The sequence below is a fragment of the Eublepharis macularius genome, chromosome 1 (assembly GCF_028583425.1).
Source record: "Eublepharis macularius isolate TG4126 chromosome 1, MPM_Emac_v1.0, whole genome shotgun sequence".
Taxonomy (NCBI): domain Eukaryota; kingdom Metazoa; phylum Chordata; class Lepidosauria; order Squamata; family Eublepharidae; genus Eublepharis; species Eublepharis macularius.
In genome coordinates this window covers 231,636,521-231,657,065 of record NC_072790.1, presented here as the reverse complement: position 1 = coordinate 231,657,065, position 20,545 = coordinate 231,636,521, and the positions used below count along the sequence as shown (strand labels likewise).

General features: G+C 45.6%; 1 protein-coding gene across 4 annotated transcripts in view; it reads right to left on the bottom strand.

The window, feature by feature from the left end:
- The window catches only part of LOC129338134 (ras-related protein Rab-11A-like), a 42,476-nt gene that overhangs the window by 11,139 nt on the left and 10,792 nt on the right, over nucleotides 1-20,545 (bottom strand). For all 4 annotated transcript variants that reach the window (XM_054992190.1, XM_054992192.1, XM_054992200.1 and 1 more), the window contains exons 2-4: nucleotides 17,342-17,537; nucleotides 14,371-14,564; nucleotides 5,150-5,230 (exon numbers count right to left, since the gene is read on the bottom strand). In XM_054992190.1, the coding sequence (XP_054848165.1) occupies nucleotides 5,150-5,230; nucleotides 14,371-14,564; nucleotides 17,342-17,537 (471 nt within the window). The remainder of the gene's footprint in view (nucleotides 1-5,149; nucleotides 5,231-14,370; nucleotides 14,565-17,341; nucleotides 17,538-20,545) is intronic.

Below are 20,545 nucleotides of genomic sequence, written 5' to 3'. Positions count from 1 at the left end.
ATTTATTCATTCAAAATGTAGGGTTGCCAGGTCCCCTTGCCCTCCCGGCGCTCACCTCTTTGCTCCTTGTGTGCTCCTTCCAGGAAGTGATATCATCATATAGGCTTGATTTGGCCCATTTGGGGCCCAAATCGGCCCATTGCAAAGTGTGGGAATGCTCTTGGTGTGGCACGATGACATCACTCGTGGGAGTGACATCATTGTGCTGCTTTGAGAGTGCACCCAGGAGGCCCGTTCCCCCACCTTTCTCCCCTGCCGGTCATGTGAGTGGTGGCAGGTGGGTGGAGGGTGGGAGCGGGGTAGGGTTGCCAGCCTCCAGGTAGTAGCTGGAGATCTTCCAGAATTACAGCTGGTCTCCAGGCTACAGAGATCAGCGTACCTGGAGAAAATGGCTACTTTTGGGGGGTGGACTCTAGGGAATTATACCACGCCAAGGTCCTTTCCCTCCCTAAACCCCACTTTCTCCAGGTTTCACCCCCAGATCTCCAGGAATTTCCCAACTTAGAGCTGGCAACCCTAGAGCGGGGGATCCCACCCTCTCTATTGTAATGCAGTGTTGGAGGAGAGTTTTATGGAGACCATGAACCGCCAAATGACACGTAAGTGAATTCTAGATCAAATTAAGCCCCAGAAGCTAAAATGACTAAATTGAGGTTATTGTACTTTGATCACATCATGAGAAGACAGGACTCACTTGAAAAGACAGTAGTCTAGTAGCACCTATAAGAGTAACAAAATTTGTGGTAGGGTCAGTTCACTTCTTTAGGTAACTGTCACTGGAAAAGATGATAACGCTAGGGAAAGCTGAAAGCCGTAGGAAAAGAGGAAGAACCAACATGAGATGAACAAACTCAAAGGAAGCCACGGCCTTCAGTTTGCAAGACCTGAGCAAAGCTGTTAATGACAGGACATTTTGGAGGTTATTAATTCTGAGGATAGCTCTAGGTCAAAAGCAACTGGATGGCACCTAACATATATAAAGCTACTGATGGGGGAAGAGTCAGCCCATTGTGGAGACAGGGACTTCCCACTGGAGTGTTCCCATGCATGGAACAATTTCCACCTGTGGAGTGTGGACATTCTTGCCTTCCTGCTCCTGTTGCAGCTAAAAATGCCTGTCCAAAATCTGAGAACTCCCAGGAACAGCATCTGGGGAGTATTTGGGGCTACAGCTGGGAGGGGGAGGGGAGACAGAGGCAGAAATTGTTCCATGCGCAGAAGTATTCTGGTGGACCCAAGCCCAGATGTGGTTGTAATTAAGATACTGGCATGAAGCAAAAGCCAGGAGGCCAAACCACATTGGCCACCATGCTGCTCCTTTGGAAGTTGCATGCTGGGCTGTTTCTGCTTAATTTTACATTGGGATTAATTAGGGATGCCCGGCCTTCTGCTGTAGCTCTGAGTCATTCCGGCTGGACTTGCAAGGACTCATTAGAGAAAGCCTAGTGTGAGATATTGGGAGGGGACCCTATGAATCAAGGCCACCACCCACCTGTCTCACCCAGTGCTGCAGGCCACCACCTGCTCTCTTCATCCACCACTGCACCATGGAGAGGCAGGAGAGAGAAGGAGAACAAGGAAGAGGGCTCGCCCTCATGATAAAGGAAAGGGGAAGGGTCAGGTTGCCAGCCTCCAGGTAGTGGCTGGAGATCTCCTGGAATTGCAAACTGGTCTCCAGGCCATAGAGATCACCTGGAGAAAATGGCTACTTTTGGGGGTGGACTCTATGGAACTATGCCATGCCAAGGTCCTTTCCCTCCCCAAACCCCACTTTCTCCAGGTTTCACCCCCTAGATCTCCAGGAATTTCTCAACTTGGAGCTGGCAACTCTAGGGAAGGAGCAGGCTACATGCAAGATACACTGGGCCCAGGAGTACTGTAGTTGGACAAAACAGCAACAGGGGATATTTGGCACCCTCCTGCCAAGGTAGGGTTGCCAGGTCTAGGAACGATGGCATGGGGAGATGGCCGTGAACAATGGCATGATGTCAGTACCTGGGAAAAGCCAGAAGTGACATCACACCTCTCTAGGAGCCTCCAGAAGCTCAATAGTAAAACCATAGAGTTTCTGATTATTCCTCAAGAGGTATGACATCACTTCCAGGGTTTTTCTAGAAGCTGCATCACACCTTAGGGCCCATTGGCTGTTTTAAAAGATGTTTCTCTTGCCACCACTCCAAGCAGTGGTGGGAAACAAGAGGTTGGGACAGGGGATTGCGCACTGGGGCACGGGCAGCTGTATGCCTAGGGTTGCCAGCTGCATCTCCGGCAACCCCCAGCAGGAATTGGGGGATGGGAGCAAGTGCACTGGTGTCATGCCAGCCAGTGATGCCATGATGTCAGGGGCACTGCTCTAGGATTCACCCACACTGTATGATTTAATCCCATTTTGCTCCCATTAGAAGAGCTGAGTATGAACTCTGTAAAAGCTGGAGGTCTCCTGCTATAGTGTGAGATCTGGTCAGCCTATCTCTGCCTCCGGCTGCCTAGGTCAGGCCAGCTCTGCTGTGAATTAGGGATCCTAGGTCCACCTGGTGGGGGTGAGGAATCTCCACCCCCACCACCCATCATTGCACTGCCCCAAGAGAACTCCTGCACTTCGCAGCAGGCTGATTTGGGCCCCAAAAGGGCTGAGTCAGGGCCGTTTAGGGCCCAAATCCGCCTGCTGCAAAGCCTGCATCGTGCAGGTGCTCCTGCGCCTGCATGATGATGTCACATCTCGAAGTGCCGTCATTGCACAGGCGTGGGAGCGTGCACACAAGAAGTGAAGACAATGTGAGTGCTGCCCCCCCTCTCCCGCTGAGAAGGTAAGGGGATCTGGTAACCTCCTAGGCCAATTGGCAATTGTGCTACATATACTGCAATTCTTCCCTATACTCATGAACTGCTGTACCTTACAAGTTGGACTCAGTTATATATGTTTGTACTATATTTGTGAAATTGATTGTTATTTATTGGTTGTACACTAAGAGCACTTTGCACTTTATAAGAGTACAAATAGATAATTTCCATAAGTAGAGTATAGAATAGGGTTGCCAGGCCCCCTCGATCTCCCAGCGGGAGACTGGGGCCTGACTCTTACCTTGGAGGAGCTCGTGTGCGCACGTGCAGAGCGCGCGCGCACTCCTGCAAGTGTGATGATGTCACTTCTGGGAGTGACATCATCACGCAGCCCCCGTTTGGGCGCTGATCGGGCCCGTTGTGGGCCCCTGCGGATCACAGGAATGCTCCCACACCCCACAGGGGCCCACAACGGGCCCAATCCGTGCCAAAACGGGCCCAATCCGCGCCCATTTTGGCATGGATCGGGCCCATTTTGGACCCCTGTGGAGCGTGGGAGCATTCCTGCGCTCCACAGGGGCCCACAATGGGCCCAATCAGCACCAAAACAGACCAGATCCGTGCCAAAACGGGCGCGGATTGGGCCTGTTTTGGCGCGGATTGGGCCCGTTAGGGGCCCCTGCGGAGCGCAGGAACGCTCCTGCGCTCCACAGGGGCCCCGATCCAGGCCAAAACAGGCCTGATCCTGGGGCTGCTGTGCGCGGGGGCATGCAGCACCGCAGGGGGGCGCGTATGGAAGGTGCGCGCCCCCCTGCTGGCCAGGTAAGTGGGGGCGGGGTGGGATGGCGGGGGCAGGGGATCCCCCGCCCCCACCGGGGGTCTGGCAGCCCTAGTGTAGAACCTTGTAGTTCTTTTACACCGGTAATTGGTCTGTTTGTGGTTTCTATCTTTATCCGGTGTGCCCTAATTTTGGTTTTAGCCTCCCGGTTGTGGCTGGAGATCTCCCGGAATTACAACTTGTCTCCAGGCCACAGAGATCCGTTCACCTGGAGAAAATGGCTACTTTGGGGGTGGACTCTATGGAATTATGCCATGCTGAGGTCTTTTCCCTCCCCAAACCACACTTTCTCAAGGTTTCTCCAGGTTTCATCCTCCAGATCTCCAGGAATTTCCCAACTTGGAGCTGGCAACCCTAGGAAGACCACTTCTGGTGCCAGAAAAAGCAGTGCAGTTTGAAAAGCACATAGCTTCTGCTGTTCTGGACTCCATTCTAACAGAGTTTGGTTTGCCCTGCCAGTGTCAGCCTCTGCCTCCTGGCTCTGGGCCAGACCAGGTGTGGCTGTCCGGTTTGGACCAAGGCAGGGGGATTAGGTATGAGTAGTGGAGCGGCTTCCCTTTTAAACTTCCCCATGTAAAGATGGGCAGTATGTTCATTTTCTAGCTTTTTAAAAAACAAACAGCCCTTATATCAACATAGCAACATAAGCATACACGAACAATTAAAAGGATGTGGGTGAGCTGTGATGTCACTAACGATGACAGCACGCTCTCTTGAAACGCCTGATTATTTAAAGGCACGTGAGGAAGAAAGCAACTGTCAAAATGCAAAGGGAGGGCAGGCATGAAGAATGATACCCAAACCGATTTCAGTACTTGGGTATCTGCTAAGGAATAATACTGCTAAGGAAACCAGGAATAAGCTGAGCCGGCAGAAAAGCCCAGTCATCAAGCTAAAATAGGCCAGAAAGTTGCCACCTGAGGACTCTTCTCAAATTCCACAGAAATTAAGCTTCAGTACGTATAACTAAAGTTGAAGGCATATGTCTCCTCCCCATCTTCTTTTCCCTCTGTCACCTCCCCCATATTGAATTTTAGATTGTAAATTCTCAGGGCAGCGGCCTAGCCTCGATTGTGTTACTATAAAGGGCTATGCCCATAACTAGTGTTAAGTAACATCTACAGTTATGTTCAGGGCTTTTTTTCTGCGAAAAGAGGCGGTGGAACTCAGTGGGTTGCCCTCGGAGAAAATGGTCACATGGCTGGTGGCCCCGCCCCCTGATCTCCAGACAGAGGGGAGTTGAGATTGCCCTCTGCGCTGCTCCGCGGCACGGAGGGCAATCTCAACTCCCCTCGGTCTGGAGATCAGGGGGCGTGGCCACCAGCCATGTGACCATTTTCAAGAGGTTCCGGAACTCTGCTCCACCACGTTCCAGATGAAAAAAAGCCCTGGTTATGTTTAAGAACCCAAGTAAGTAGTAGGTGGCCCATCACAGGCAGGCCATGCCCTAACCTCCCACCCCCTTTTTTGAGCATAACTAGAGTTTACCCAGTAATGCAGAAAAGGACATGCGCATGTGGGGGAACTTACCTGTGAGGATGTTATGAAAGGCAGTCTCCACATTGGTGGAATCTAGAGCCGATGTTTCTATGAAGGACAAGCCATTCTTTTCTGTGCCAGGAGCAGAGAGAAATTCGGTCAGAGCTTATCCGCACGTCTCTACTTGGGCATGACTTATTTCCTGACACTTCCGCACTTAAGTCTCAAGAAGCAATTACATCAAAGCTGTACTAAAACGACACTATCCTCTGTAAGCTCTCCTATATCAGGTGACCCACAAGGACCTACCGGGTTTTACTGAATGGCGAGAAAAAAGGCACTCTGTACATGCTCAGACACATACACATGAACCTGCCTTCTAGTAAGTTAAACTACTGGACTATCAAGATCAGTAACGTCTAACACACTCAACTTTCCATCTTGCACCATGGATGCAGGATCTCCCATCCCACCATCCACTGGCAAACTTAGGGCCAAGCTACAAGTGACAAATGACACTTGAACGGCAAGTGAACAGACTCACATGTATTCCTCCCTGTTCACTTGCACTCCACTTGCACTCCACTCGATCACAAGTGGAGCACAAGTGAACAGGGAGGAATACACGTGAGTCTGTTCACTTGCTGTTCAAGTGTCATTCATCGCTTGTAGCTTGGCCGTTAGACTAGCTAGCTAGCTAGGGATCTCTCTCTCATCTCTCCTATCATGGATGGAGTTCACACAATAAGGAACTCTTATTTCCTCTTCTAAAGCTTAAACTTCGCCAATGTGGGGATACGAGGGACTGCTTGACAGTGGCTTGTCTCTTTTCTCCACGGTCAGGGACAGAGGGTGGCGCTTGGGGAGAAATTGTCATCCCACCACCTGTTGGTGTGCGGCGTCCCCCAGGGGGCAACACTCTCCCCACTACTGTTTAACTTCTATATGCGCCCTCTCACCCAGCTGCTGCGGAGTTTCGGTCTTGGGTGTCATCAATATGCTGATGACACCCAACTGTATCTGATGATGGACGGCTGGCCCGACTTGACCCCAGATGTCTTGGAGCGTGCCTTTGAGGCTGTGACTGGGTGGTTGAAGCAGAATCGATTGACATTAAATCCTACGAAGCCGAAGTCCTGCATGTGGGCCCATGGGTACGGGACTCCGACTCCTTGCTCTTGATGGGGCGCCACTTGCGCCAGTTTCGAGAGTGAGGAGCCTGGGGGTGATCCTGGATGCCTCCCTGTCTATGGAGGCACAGGTCACAGTGGTTGCCCAGACCTCATTTTTCTATCTAAGACAGGCCTGGCAGCTTGTCCCCTACCTGTCGACCCACAACCTAACTGCAGTGATCCAAGCAACAGTCACCTCCAGATTAGACTACTGTAACTCGCTCTACGCAGGGCTTCCCCTGGACCTGATCCGGAAACTACAGTTGGTCCAAAATACGGCTGTGCGAGTAATTGCAAGGGTCCTGATTGGGGAACACATAACATCTATACTTCGCCAGCTGCATTAGTTACCAGTTGAGTGCGGAGTCCATAGATATGCTGGGCCCAGCATATCTACGGGACCACCTCTCCCTGTATGTGTCCCAGAGGATGCTTCGTTCAACAAATAAGCAACTTTTAGTGGTCCTTGGCTCAAGGGAGGCCTGCCTGGCCGTGACTAGAGCCAGGGCCTTTTTGTTCCTGGCACCGACCTGGTGTAACTCTCTGTCTGATGACACTAGGGCCCGGCAGGATTTGTTATCTTTCCGCCGGGCCTGTGAGACAGAGATGTTCTGCCAGGCATATGGTGAAGGCTAGGCTGGACCCCGCTGGCCACATAAAACATAAAATATAAAATAAAACAAAATATAAAACACCAGCCCACCACCCTGTATGTGAGCCTACAGGCCAGACTGAAACGCAGAACTTTATGGATATTATACTATTGTCGCCATCTGAGGAGGATGTTTTATTGTATGATATGTTTTGATGCCTATTTATATAATGTTTAAATGTAATATTTTATTGTTTTTTTTTTTGAAAAATTTTTTATTGGGTTAGGATCAAATGTTTACACATTACAGTCAATATTCCCATTTCCCAATTTCTAACCCCCTCCCTTTCCTCCCCCTTTTTGTTGACTTCCAACAGTTTTCCAACCCTTTGTCCCTTTTCCCTTACTCCTTTTAATCTCCTCTATCTAACAAATATATATTCTCCCTTTATTCTAAGCAATACTTCTTTAACTATTTTTAATACTCTGTACCCTGACTATGAGTCCCATTTTCCATAATGGATAAACAATTTATCCCATTTTTCATTATTTCACTTTCAAATATTTCTATATATCATAAACTATGTAAACCATACATTCATATAAATCAACCAGTTTAACTTATACTCTATATGTTATTCATTCTATCTTCTTCTTTCTATTTTAGTTATATTTGTTTACATTAGTATTTCTATTCCCCTTCAGTCATAAGTCTATATATGATATCAATCAATTTGACTCATATACAACTTCAAATAAACATATTCAGTTTGGTACACTGTACGGAATCAAAAAGAAAATATTATTAGTTAATCAATCCTTATAGTTAACCCTTATGATTAATTATTTTCTATCAATATTCTATTTATTATTCTATATATATCAATCTAATATCATAACTGCTTAGAAATTCTCTTTTACCTCTTCTCCTCCCCGGTAAAGTCACCCCCTCTACATTTTATTGTACTTCAGTAGTTCTCAAACTGCCACAGTTCTCCTCCCACCTCCCATTTCTTCTCCAAATATTGTTTCAGCTTCTCCCAGTCTGTGTTAAACTGTCCTGAGTCCAGGTTTCTCAATTTTCTTGTCATTTTGTCCATTTCTGCCATATACAGCAATTTGTGGATCCAATCTTCAATAGTTGGCACTTCTTGTATTTTCCATTTTTGCGCATACAAAAGTCTAGCTGCTGCCGTCATGTAAAATATCAACGTCCTATGATGGGCTGGAATTCCCTCCATTCCCAAGTTTAGTAGCAGGAGTTCTGGGTTCTTATTAATTTGAAATTGTAATATCTCACTCATTTCTCTTATTATTTCCCCCCAGTACTGCCTAGCTACCTCACACGTCCACCACATGTGGTAGAGGGAGCCCTCATGCTGCCTGCATTTCCAGCATTTATTAGAAGTGTTCAAATTCCCTAGCGCAATCTTCTTTGGTGTCATGTACCAACGGTAAATCATTTTGTAAATGTTCTCTTTAATACTAGTGCATGTCGTTGTCTTCATTGTAGTCTTCCACAAGTATTCCCATGCCTCCATTGTTATTTCTTTGTTGAAATTTATGGCCCATTTCACCATTTGTCCTTTAACTATTTCATCCTCAGTATACCATTTCAGCAGTGCTTGGTATACCTTAGATATTCTTTTCTTGTCCTCTTTAAGAAGGGTCTGCTCTAGTTCCGAGTTTTCTGTTCGTATACCTCCCTTTACAGAGTCCGAGTTATATAAATCTCTAATCTGTCTATACTGGAACCAATCATAATAAGGTGATAGTTCCTCCTGAGTCTTTATTCTGAGTTTAGATTCTTCAGTTCTAGTTATTTCTTTATAAGTTAGACATTGTTGCTCATTATCAACAGCTCTCGGATCTATCACCTCATATGGAACTACCCACAAAGGGGTTCCTTCTTCCAGATAGATTCTATACTTCTTCCAGATTATATATAAACTTCTCCGTATATAGTGATGCAGGAACATCGAGTTCGCCTTTACTTTATCATGCCATAAGTATGCGTGCCATCCAAATATTTTTTTATATCCCTCTAGGGCTAGTAATTTCTTATTCTTTAGTGTCATCCACTCCTTCAACCACACCAAGCAAATTGCGTCATGGTAAAGTCTTAGATTGGGCAGTTGCATTCCGCCTCTTTCCTTTGCATCTTGTAAAACTTTCATTTTCACTCGAGGCTTCTTGCCTGCCCATACAAAGTCTGATATTTTCCTCTGCCATTTCTCAAATTGCTTAGAGTCACTGATGATTGGTATTGTCTGTAGCAAAAACATTACTCTTGGTAGCACATTCATCTTAACTGCTGCAATCCTTCCCAACCATGACAAATTTAGTCTGTTCCATTTAATCAAATCTCTCTCTATCTGAGTCCATAGTTTTTCATAGTTGTTTTTAAATAAGTCTATATTCTTAGCAGTCAGTTCGATTCCCAAATATTTCACCTTACTTGTTACTTCACAATCCGTTATTTCCATTAACAATTGTTGTTTCTGCTTAGTCATATTTTTGCATAGTATCTTTGACTTCTTTTTATTAATATAGAAACCTGCCAAATCTCCGAACTCCTTAATCTTATCTATCACTTTTGGCATGTTCTCCAATGGGTCTTCTACAATTAACATTATGTCATCCGCAAATGCTCTGACCTTATATGAATAGTCCTTTATTTTAATTCCTCGAATTTTTTCATCTTGTCGTATTTGTATCATCAGGATCTCCAATACCAAAATGAACAGCAGTGGAGACAACGGGCAACCTTGTCTTGTTCCTTTACTTATAATCAATTTCTTAGTCGCTTCATCATTCACCACAATTGCTGCAGTCTGGTCTCTGTAAATTTCCTTAATTGCTCTAATGAATCTTTCTCCCAATTGTAGCTTTTCCATAGTGGCAAACATAAAGTCCCAGTTTAAATTATCAAACGCCTTTTCAGCATCAACAAAGAAGAAACCAACCTCTTTGTCACAACGCTTGTCATAATATTCAATAGCATTAATCACTGTCCTTAAATTGTCTCTGATTTGTCTGTCTGGCAAAAAGCCTGCTTGTTCCTCCTCAATGACTTCCATAAGCCACCCCTTCAGTCTCTCCGCCAGTATCTTCGCAAAGATTTTATAATCATTGTTAAGTAGCGATATAGGTCTGTAGTTTTTCACATTAGTCAAGTCTTGGCCTTCTTTGGGGATCAATGATATATTCGCTTCATTCCAGGTATCTGGAATCCGCTGGTCCTTTAAAACTCCATTGATCACCTCTTTTAGGAATGGTGCCAGTTCATTGGCCATTACCTTATAAAATTTCGCTGTAAGTCCATCTGGCCCTGGCGCCTTTCCTAGATTTGCAGATTGTATTGCCTTGTTTAGTTCCTCATCTGTTACTTCACTGTTCAGTTTATTTCTCCAAGCTTCTGAAATTACTGGAAGTTTCATTTTCTCCAAATATAACGCTATTGACTCTTTATTTACCTCTTTCTTATTATACAACTTAGCGTAGAATTTGTAAAAGGCTCTACTAATGGTAGTCTGTTCCAAATACGTTTTATTATCTTCGCAAATTCTATTTATTATTTTCTTTTCCCTTCTCTTCTTCAGTTGCCATGCCAAATACTTCCCAGGTTTATTTGCACCTTCAAACGCTTTCTGATTCAATCTTTTAAGATTCCACTCCAATTCCTTATTATTCATTGCTGTTAACTGTTCTTGAAGTATTTTAATTTCCTGATATAATTTCTTTTTCCCTGGTCTCTTTTTTAACTGTATTTCTTTGGCTTTTATTTTCTCCTCAATCTCTTGTCTTTTCTCCTCTTTCTTTTTTCTTGCTCTACCATTTAAGTCCATTAGTATGCCCCTTATAACCGCCTTATAAGCGTCCCAAACTTTGTCAGTTGGTACTTCTTTATTTACATTGTATTGTATGAAGAACTTTGTCTCTCTTCTCAACATCTCCATACTCTCTCCTTCCTGTAGCAAGTCCTCATTTATTCTCCATGCTTTCCTTTTTCTCCTTTTCCCTAATTTCCACATGATTGGATTATGATCTGAGCCTACCATCGGCATTATTTCTACCTCCTTAGTCCATAACGCTAAGTCTTTTGAGGCCCAGATCATATCAATTCTTGATAGTGTACAGTGCCTTGCAGAATAAAAAGTAAATTGTCTACTTTTAGGATATTCTCTTCTCCATACATCTTCTAAAGTCTCCTGTTGTATCAAGTCAAAAAAAAGCTTTGGTAATAGTCCTCTTTTCTTTTGTGCAGTTGTTGTCTTTTTATCTAATTCCAAGTTCGTCACTCCATTGAAGTCTCCGGCAAGAATTATCTGGTCGTATGAAAGATCATCTAGTTGCTTCCTCAAATCCTCAAAGAAGCTTTCCTTTGCACCGTTAGGTGCATAAACTCCGACTACCAACACTCTCTTTAAGTCCCAAGTACATTCCACTGCAATAAATCTGGCTTCCACATCTTTCATTACAAATTTTGGCTGTAGCTCCTCTTTTATGTACAACACCACTCCCCCTTTTTTTTTATTGGAGGCCGCTACAAATTCTTTGCCCAATTTTCCTGATTTTAAATATTTTACATCCTGCTTTCTGATATGGGTCTCTTGCAAACAAACAATGTCACATTTTTGTTTTAATAGCCAGTGGAAAATATTTTTTCTCTTATTCGGTGAGTTTAGTCCATTTACATTCCAAGATAAAACTTTACACTCCATACTCATAGTCTTGTTGGTAAGTCTTTTTCATTGTCCCTTATAAATCGCTCCATCTCTCGCTCAGATCTGATGCGCTTTTTGGCCCCTCCAAACTCAAAGGACACACCTTCTGGTAACTCCCATCTGTACCTGATTTTCATGTCCTTCAAGATCTGAATTAGCACTTTGTATTTTTTCCGATCTGATAACACTGACCTGGGTAATTCCTTCATTATGATAATCGTCTTGCCATCAATCTCCAATGGATCTTGAAACTGTTTTGTCACAATCTTCTCTTTCATATTTCGTGTCGTAAACTGCACAATCACGTCTCTTGGTAATTTCCTCTGGGTTGCAATTCTCGAGTTCACACGATATGCCACATCTAGGATAGCCACAACTTCCTCCTCCTCCTTCCCCAGGTATTCAGCTAACACCTCAGTCATCTGTTCTTGCGCTGATTTTCCTTCCACTTCTGGCAAGCCACGAAAACGTAACTGCTTCTCCATGTGTTTAGTTTCTGCAACTGACATTCTCCCCCTCATCAGTCTCATCTCTGTTTGTTGCGTGTCTGCTAAGTTCTCCATCGCGTCTTCTACTGTTTTAACTCTCTGCTGCGTTCCTTGTAGTTCACTTTGTATTGTTTCCATACCTTTTTTCACTTCTGACAGCTCCGATTTTACTGTCTGTGTAACCTCTTTAACCTCTTTAATCAACTCCAATTTCGTGTCCTTAAGTTCTTTAATCACATCTAAAAGTTTTTTATCCAGGTTTTCTATTGCCGATTGCCACTCTTTTTTTGACATCGTGGGGCTTGCTTTGGCTCGCTCCCACGAGTCCGCTCTCTTCCTTAACTCCGTGGCGTAAAATTTAATGTCCTTTTATTTCAAATGTCCCGGTCTTCTTACAAAAATTAAATTTTAAAGAGTCCAAAATGTTGGGCGTCTTTTCTCTATGGTTTCTCTATGATTTTGCAATCCAAGATGGCCTACTTCCTTTTCCGCTGAGGCCGCGACCCTTCCCCTTTCAAAGATGGCGATTCCCTTCTTCCTGCCCTCCAGCAAGGGCCGCTTCTCTCCAGCAACTCTATTGTTGTTACGCACTTCCTGTCTCCCGACTTCCCACAGTAGGTCTCGCGATGGTGTCTTTTTCTCACAGCTCCATAACCGCAAGTATTCAAAACAATAGTCCAATTCCTTTAATAACTTCTTTAAACTGAGTCTCTTTTCAAATACAACTCTTGCCGAGTCTTCCCCTCTTTATCGTTAGCCTGTTGCAGTTTGAAAATCTACTTTTATTCCTCTCTGCTTTAATCAATCTGTCCCGTAACAGAAGATAGTGATCTTTACCTTCTCATTCACTTTTCTCAGGTTGTAATCGCTGTTTTGATTTTAACTTCTCCTCTCCGTTTCTTCCCTCAATCGAAGCTTGGGTATGTAGGTCTTATGCCAGCCGAATTGGCCCCAGAACTGCCGCAGAGATTGTAGCCGACCCGTCGCAGGGTGGGACCTCAAGGATCGGGAGGGGACCCGTTGTGTAGAGCCCCCCCTCGTCCGAGATCTAGCACACCCTAGGGTCTTGAGTGTTCTTTGCCTGCTCTCCGCCTGAGAGCAGTCGGCCGCGGGCTATTTTTCCCCCGCCGGCCACTTAAAACGGCAGTCCGGTCAGCTCCGCAAATGGAGCTGCGTCAGACCTCCATGAAGCCCAAACCGGAAATCCATGTAATATTTTATTGTTTATGGAAATGTTGTACTCCGCCCTGAGCCCACCTTGTGGGGAGGGCAGACTAAAAATCAAATATATAAACAAACAAACAAACAAACAAACAAACAAAGGCTCTGAGTGTAAGTTTGTTTCTCTTTCCCTCGCACACTAGCAACACAAGCTCTTACACCCCACATTTATCTGTCTGTGATGCACTCCGCTAGTACTATTCAAAACTGAATTATTCAGGAAGGCTGTACTGTAAGGAAATGGTTTTAAAGAGATGCATTGGTAAAGGGATAGGGACTGCGGACACTACTACCACGTACTGTCTGCTAGTGTTAAGTACGATCCTACTGGGTAGTTTAATATGTCAGGCTTAGAATTGCTTATGCTCTGTTTCAGCATTGCTTCAGCTCTGTATTGGATTTCGGCTTGTTCTCAAATCTTTGCAAATTTGCATTTGCATACCCTAGTTCACAGTTTATTGAACATTCCTGCTGTTGCATCTGGAGAATCTAAATTTTATTTAAGAAAATTAGTTTTTAGTCCTCATTTTGCAGTTATAATAAAATATTAATAATAACTGTGTACTTATATACCACTCTTCTGGACAGAGTAGTGCCCGTTAACAAAATCAGTGTTATTATCATCTCCACAATACAGCTGGGCCTGAGAGGTGCAGGTAACTAAACGGGGTGTGAACGCAAGCCAGAAATGCCCTCAATTGCCCTGCACCCCCCCCAAGTGGCAAAGTAAAAATATACTCATTTACTACAATTGGCATTAAATTGTACAGGCCACAGAAATTTGGCTTCTCGTGATGAATAAAAAGTGTATATAGCTTTGTGTGGCATCTACAAGGTAACCCTGAAATTTCTCCCTCATCAGAGCAAAGAATGAGTGCGATGTGGTATGTGGCAGCTAAAGATGTTGGATATCTGGGTTTAAATATCTCCTCAGCCGTGAAGATTATTGGGCTGGTAATTATCTCTCATCCTAAGCAATCTCACAGGGTGGTTGAGAAGACAAAATGGGTCGCAGAACCCTTCTGTACACCGCTCTGAGCTCCTAGGAGTGAAGATAGGCGAAGGATCATACCTGCAAAGCTTTTGGCCTCGTCGGTGGGCACGGCCCGTAGATGTCTCAGATCACTCTTGTTCCCCACCAACATAATGACGATATTGGTATCCGCGTGGTCTTGCAGTTCTTTCAGCCAACGCTCTGCATTCTCATAGGTGAGGTACTTGGCAATGTCGTAAACAAGAAGTGCCCCAACTGCCCCTCGGTAGTAACTGCCAGGGCGGGGAGAGAAAGCAGATCAGTTACAGCCGGACTTACTCTATAACATACCCCCTTAAAATAGTTAATATTTTAATACGCAATTTTTTTAACCCACATAAATGCATAATCGGCAATTGATTTTATTACAGGTGGCATTATTTCACACGCGCATACACAAATTGCACCTGTGATGCGCACGTGTACTATTCTTTGGCTCTTAAAAAAAAACAAAAAACATTTCTACTCCTTACAGAATTAAAAAACACAATCACCTTTCTAGATGAGGCCAAAGCTCCTTCTGTCCCAAGTGTTGTCACCCGACCTCCTTTAGGAAGGTCAGAAAAAAGGGCGGAGGCAATAGCCTTACCATTTGCTCTGAACATTCCTGAATTCAGTGATATACTGCTCCTGAGCTTGGTGGTTTCATTAGGAATGACAGAGCTAATGTTTACGGATGGATCCATCTTCCTCTAGGACGTTTACTAGCTTTTTAAAGAAGCCCTTTAAGGCAGAAGTAGATGAATGTCAGTTTTGCATTTTTCCCCTTGAGGTCCACTGATGCAGCAAAGTCAGAGTGCCGTTAAGGCACAACTAATATACAATTCTTGTCAAAGAACCTAATCAACATAATTATTAGAAGCTGTTGCATAATGATTATGATTATGTTAAGAACTACTTCCCGGTAGCAAATCCCTGGTTCGGTATGAATCGATGAACAGACATCCGTCTTGTCTGGGTTAAGCTTCAGTTTATTAGCCCTTATCCAGCCCACTGCTACCTCCAGGAACTACCACTTCACCTGACAATTCTGAAAAAGAAGCGTGCACCGCCAGGCATAGCCGGTCCCCCTTCCATGTGGGGGAGGAAGCGGAGAGAGACATTTTTCTCCCTCTGCCATTATACTAGAATTCAGGAGCAACCTAAGAAACCAACAGGCAGTAGACCGAACATATGCCTTACACATATGCCTTATACCAGTGGTTCCCAACCTTTTTGATACGGTGACCCAAAAGTCCAAATTTGCTTCATACAATGACCCATCCAAGGCGGGTCTAAGAGACTAAGAGCCAAGCTACAAGTGACGAATTCGTCACTTGTAGCTTGGCTCTAAGAAGGCGCTGGGGGTGGGGGGAGCTGAAGAGATACAGGAAGATGGCAGAGGTGGGTGGCAAGTGGCTCAGTGGCTCATCTTCCACAGAAGCTAGAGGGGAATGAGGCACTGCAGGGGCTGGTCTGCTAAGGAGCAGTGCCGAGACTCACACACACTACCTTCTCTCCTGTCCACTCTCCAGCCTTTCCTCCACTTCCAGGTACTATTGTAAAGTTACTAGTTGCCACTCAGCCCCCCCCCCCACCCCATTGCATTATTGTCGCAAAGGAGGAGGGCAAGGAGAGAATGCAAGAAGCTAGAAAGGAAGGAGAGGAGAGAAAGAAAAGGGTGCAAAGGACAGGAGCACCATTAGAGATGGCTGGCCAGCTATCCCCTTACGGGTCCTCCTGACCCACAGGTTGGGAAACACTGCCTTATACCTGTCCACACTCCAGGGTCTCAGACCAAGGTACCCACACATCTCCTCCTACCTGATCCTTTCAACTAAAGAGGCCAGGAATTGAAGCTGGGAACTTCTGCATGCCAAGCAGATGCTCTACCAGTGAGCCATTGCCTTTCCTGCTGTTTCAAGATGGACAAAAGGAAGCACCGCTTCACACAAGAGATCACGAGCTTGTGCAACTTGGTGCTACAAGATGTGAGGATGGCCACTAGCTTCAATGGATTTTAAAAGGGGACAGGACAGATTTACGGGAGAGAGACCTGCTACTGCCTATTAGTCATGAAATCCAAACAAGGCCTCCAGGTTCAGAGGCACTGCGGCCCTGATGGTCCTACACAGCAGGTGAGAGCAATCGCCAGTGGCTCCTGCTTGTGGTTTCCCTGTAGCACCTTACTGGATGCTGTTGGAAATGGGATACTGGAATGGATGGACCATTAGCCTGAAGGTGGAAATACACATTGCAAAGTACCTACAGACACTCGAGTGAACTTCATTTCACGTGTTCCCCCTCCAATTCCATGCACTCGCTCACACAGTCCCATTTCAATTTGCGCTGCTCGAATATATTCACATATTCTATATCAGTTCTACTTCAACTTCTAAAACTATCCCAGTTTCCCCCACCTCCCACATCCATTCATTGAAATGCAGATCTTAACAGTTTCTCGCACCTTAAAGAAATACAAATTGGCACGTCAAAGGAGCCTACAGTACTTGTTCTAGCAGCAAAAACAGAGCTGAGATACAATTAAACAAAGGGAGCTCCCGTGCAAGTGCGCTGAGCAAGAACAGCCTGCATGTGAATTGAGGACCACACATAAAATCCTGCACTTGAGCATTCCCAGGTAATTTGCAATGCTTATTTCCACTCCAAGCAAACTCTCATATGCCTTTTTTTTTCTCTTTGCACTGCTGGAAACAGGGAAAACTCAAGCAGGCGGAGAGTGATGGATTTCCAAAGTTAAAACCTGCCAGGAATATCGAAGCTACCTCTCATTTGGTGATCGTCAAACCAGTCAGCACTGAGACTTCCCCAGACTTTCAGTTTTGGTTTGCTTTTGAGCTACGATGCAGCAGGAACGTTTTGGGTGTTCTGTGCCCACGGGACAGGGTCTGGTCAGTGAGACATGAGGGGAACCCCTAAAGCACATACCTTGTTGGACATATGGGCACAAATGAGTATTCAAAAAACCTCGGCGATCTAAAAAAATCAAGGGGGATTCAGCAGAACTCACGCAGAAGTAATGGCACGGTAGCGTTCTTGTCCGGCTGTGTCCCAGATCTGGGCTTTCACGGTCTTGTTATCCACCTGGATGCTGCGTGTGGCAAACTCAACCCCGATGGTGCTTTTACTCTCCAGGTTGAACTCGTTCCGGGTGAACCGTGAGAGCAGGTTGCTCTTCCCTACTCCAGAGTCCCCGATAAGGACAACTGCAAAGCCACAAGAAAAAAAAATCAAGAACAGTTAAACCTTAGAATGGTATGGGGGAAGAGGGCATAATACTCTTTTTTATTACCCATCGCTAACAGTTCACTTCGCTCATTATATTCCCAGTTTCACCTTTTCAGGAATGTCTTGTTAAAATTTTTCTAGTGCTAATTGCAAGCATTACCATCCTTAGGGGTCAGCTCACTCCCCGGGGTATCTAGGTTAAATCTCAGCATGGCCAATGTTTTGTCTCAAGCGCATACACATGTAACCTCCAGCCCAGGAACACAAAGGCATCATTTATTTGTCACACTGCGGCTGTTTTGAGCACATACTGATTTTGCATGGCAATGATGTGTTTCTGCTATGAGGCCCCCAGCCTTCTTGAACCTGTGGGGCCCTTTTGAAAAATTAAGAACACTGCAAAATGGTTGCCAAGAAAACCATTTTGCATGGCACTGCAAAACACTGCAAAATGGTTGTCCAGTCACAAAATTTCATGAAGTTCCCAGCCAAGTGTCCTCTTATGATGGATCCAGCCCAGGTGTTTCCTGAAGATGTAAAAATGACACCTCCTGGGTTTTCCCTGAAGACTTTCCTGTCCCATTGAGGAGGTGGAGAACCAAGACTGGCTCTGCTCTGGTGAAAAAGGAAGTAGGCACCAGGAAACCAACTGGCAGGTGCCACGGCAGCTACAGGCACCACCTTACTGTTCTATTATCATGGTGTATTTATGGTATATATTATAATGGAACAGTCTGTTCCTCACTTTGATATTTGTGTGTGTTGGTTTAGTCTCATGGCAGAGCAGGGTGGAGTCCCTGCTCCTTAATTCTGTTTATTGGTCCGAACCATAGACAGCGAGAGCTCCCTTGTCCTGAACCAGTTCTTCCCATCCCCATATTTTCTTGCTAATAAATGGATGATGTTTAGAACACACCCATCTCTGCTATGTGAGCCTGAGAGCAGGAACCAGAGTCAGACAAGCGAAAGGGAACATCACAGTTACATTTTTACCAAAGCCATTCTCTTGGATTTAAATCAACCAGCCATTGCATAGTAAACCGGGAGCCTTTGGCAAAGTGAAATAGGACTGGGGTGTTACAAGCAGGGCTTTTTTTCAGCTGGAACATGGTGGAACGGAGTTCTGGAACCTCTTGAAAATGGTCACGTGGCTGGTGGCCCCGCCCCCTGATCTCCAGACAGAGGGGAGTTTAGATTGTCTGGAGATCAGGGAGTGGGGCCACCAGCCATGTGACCATTTTCTCCGAGGGCAATCCACTGAGTTCCACCACCTCTTTTCCCAGAAAAAAAGCCCTGGTTACAAGCATATCCCAGTTTTCACCTCAAGTGTGACAGAGAAGTTCAGAGCCAATAGTAATTTTACGCTCTGAAAACAGAGGTGGCAGGAACTCTTCGTGGTAGGAAAGAGCAGTGGCCAGTGCGCTAGCTGCACCTTCAGAATCCTTCATGCGCTGTAGCCCCTGCAGTCCGATAGCTGCTCTAGCCTCTCTCCCCCTTGGTGCCCCATAGGATTGGAGCTTCCTCCCTGCCAAGATACTTCATTTACATCCAAAGCCGCCTACTTCATTCTCCGCTCCTCCATTTTATCCTCACAACTACCCTGTTAGGTACGTTCAGGGGTCATTTCGTAGAAAAAGAGCTGGAGGAACTCATTAGCATAATTCATTAGCACAACTCATTAGCATATGACACCCCCATTTACATCGCCAGAAGTGATTTATTAGCATAATTGATCTGCATATGCCACACCCCCTGACATCACCTATCCTGGCTGTTTTGGACCCAATCCTGGCCATTCAGGGCCGAAATTGGGCCCAAAAGGGCAAAAAGGAGCTGAAAATGGCCGAAAAGGGGCCCAAAATGGTCAGGATCGGGCTGCTGCTGAGTGTGAGAGTGATCTACCACCCATCAGAGGCCCGATCCGGGCCGTTTCGGCCCCAATCCAAGCTGAAACGAGCCCAAAATGGCTGAGAGTCAGGTAAGCGGGGCCTCCTGACATGTGACCTCTTTGGGGAACTGCCAGGACTGCGTTCCTGCGCGTTCCCCCTCGAAATGAGCCCTGGGTACGTTAAATGGAGCCTGCTGGATCGGACCAGTGGTCCAGCGCATAGTGTTTCACACCACAGCCAGCCAGGTAGGTTAGGCCAAGAATGTGGGCCTGGCCCAAGATAACAAAGCAAGATTTCATGGCAGAGTCAGAATTCGAACCTGGGTCTCCCACCTGTTAAAAACCTCCCTTTCCTGTCAAACCTTCTGCTGGATCCCTTAATCCTCCTTCCCACTGAAATGAAGATTTTCCTCTCGGTTGTCTCTTGTTAACTGAGTTTCTCCCTACTAAGCACTTCAGGGCAGGAGCCCAGCCCTCTTTGTTTATACCATTCTACAGCACCTTATTAGTATGTACATCATACCATCCATTATGAAGTAATGAGCCCTCCATCCATCCCCAAGCAATTTGTACGGCTCTCTAGGAATTATTTCTGGCAAACAGGAAATGGTTATACTCAACCTCAGCCAACCACAATTCTTCCCCCTAATCACCAGTTCTCACCAGCTTAACGGGTTGGTTGAGCAAAACGGGCACAAAGCATCAGTGTGGCTTTTGACTGTCCGTGTTAAAGGTATCAGTTTAAAACCTTGGATTGCTTTCGTCACCTACAGGTTAACTGTGATAAAATGCCACCTGCAAGGTGGGCTGCATTGCATCAAGTGGAAGCCATCTACAGCTCCATCAATTCAAAGGCCCTCTCCTTACTGAAACTTGTTTATTTAGACATTTGGTGGTGGGGACTGCCCTCAAGTCATAGCTGACTTATGGCGACCCCTAGAGGGGTTTGCAAGGCAAAAGCCTAACAGAGATGGTTTGCCATTGCCTGCCTCTGCAATGCTGGTCTTCGTTGGAGGTCTCCCATCCAATTACTTAACAAGGGCCGTTTCCACACTACTCACCTTCATTCGGAACGCTGTGGAACGTCGTGAAAAAACG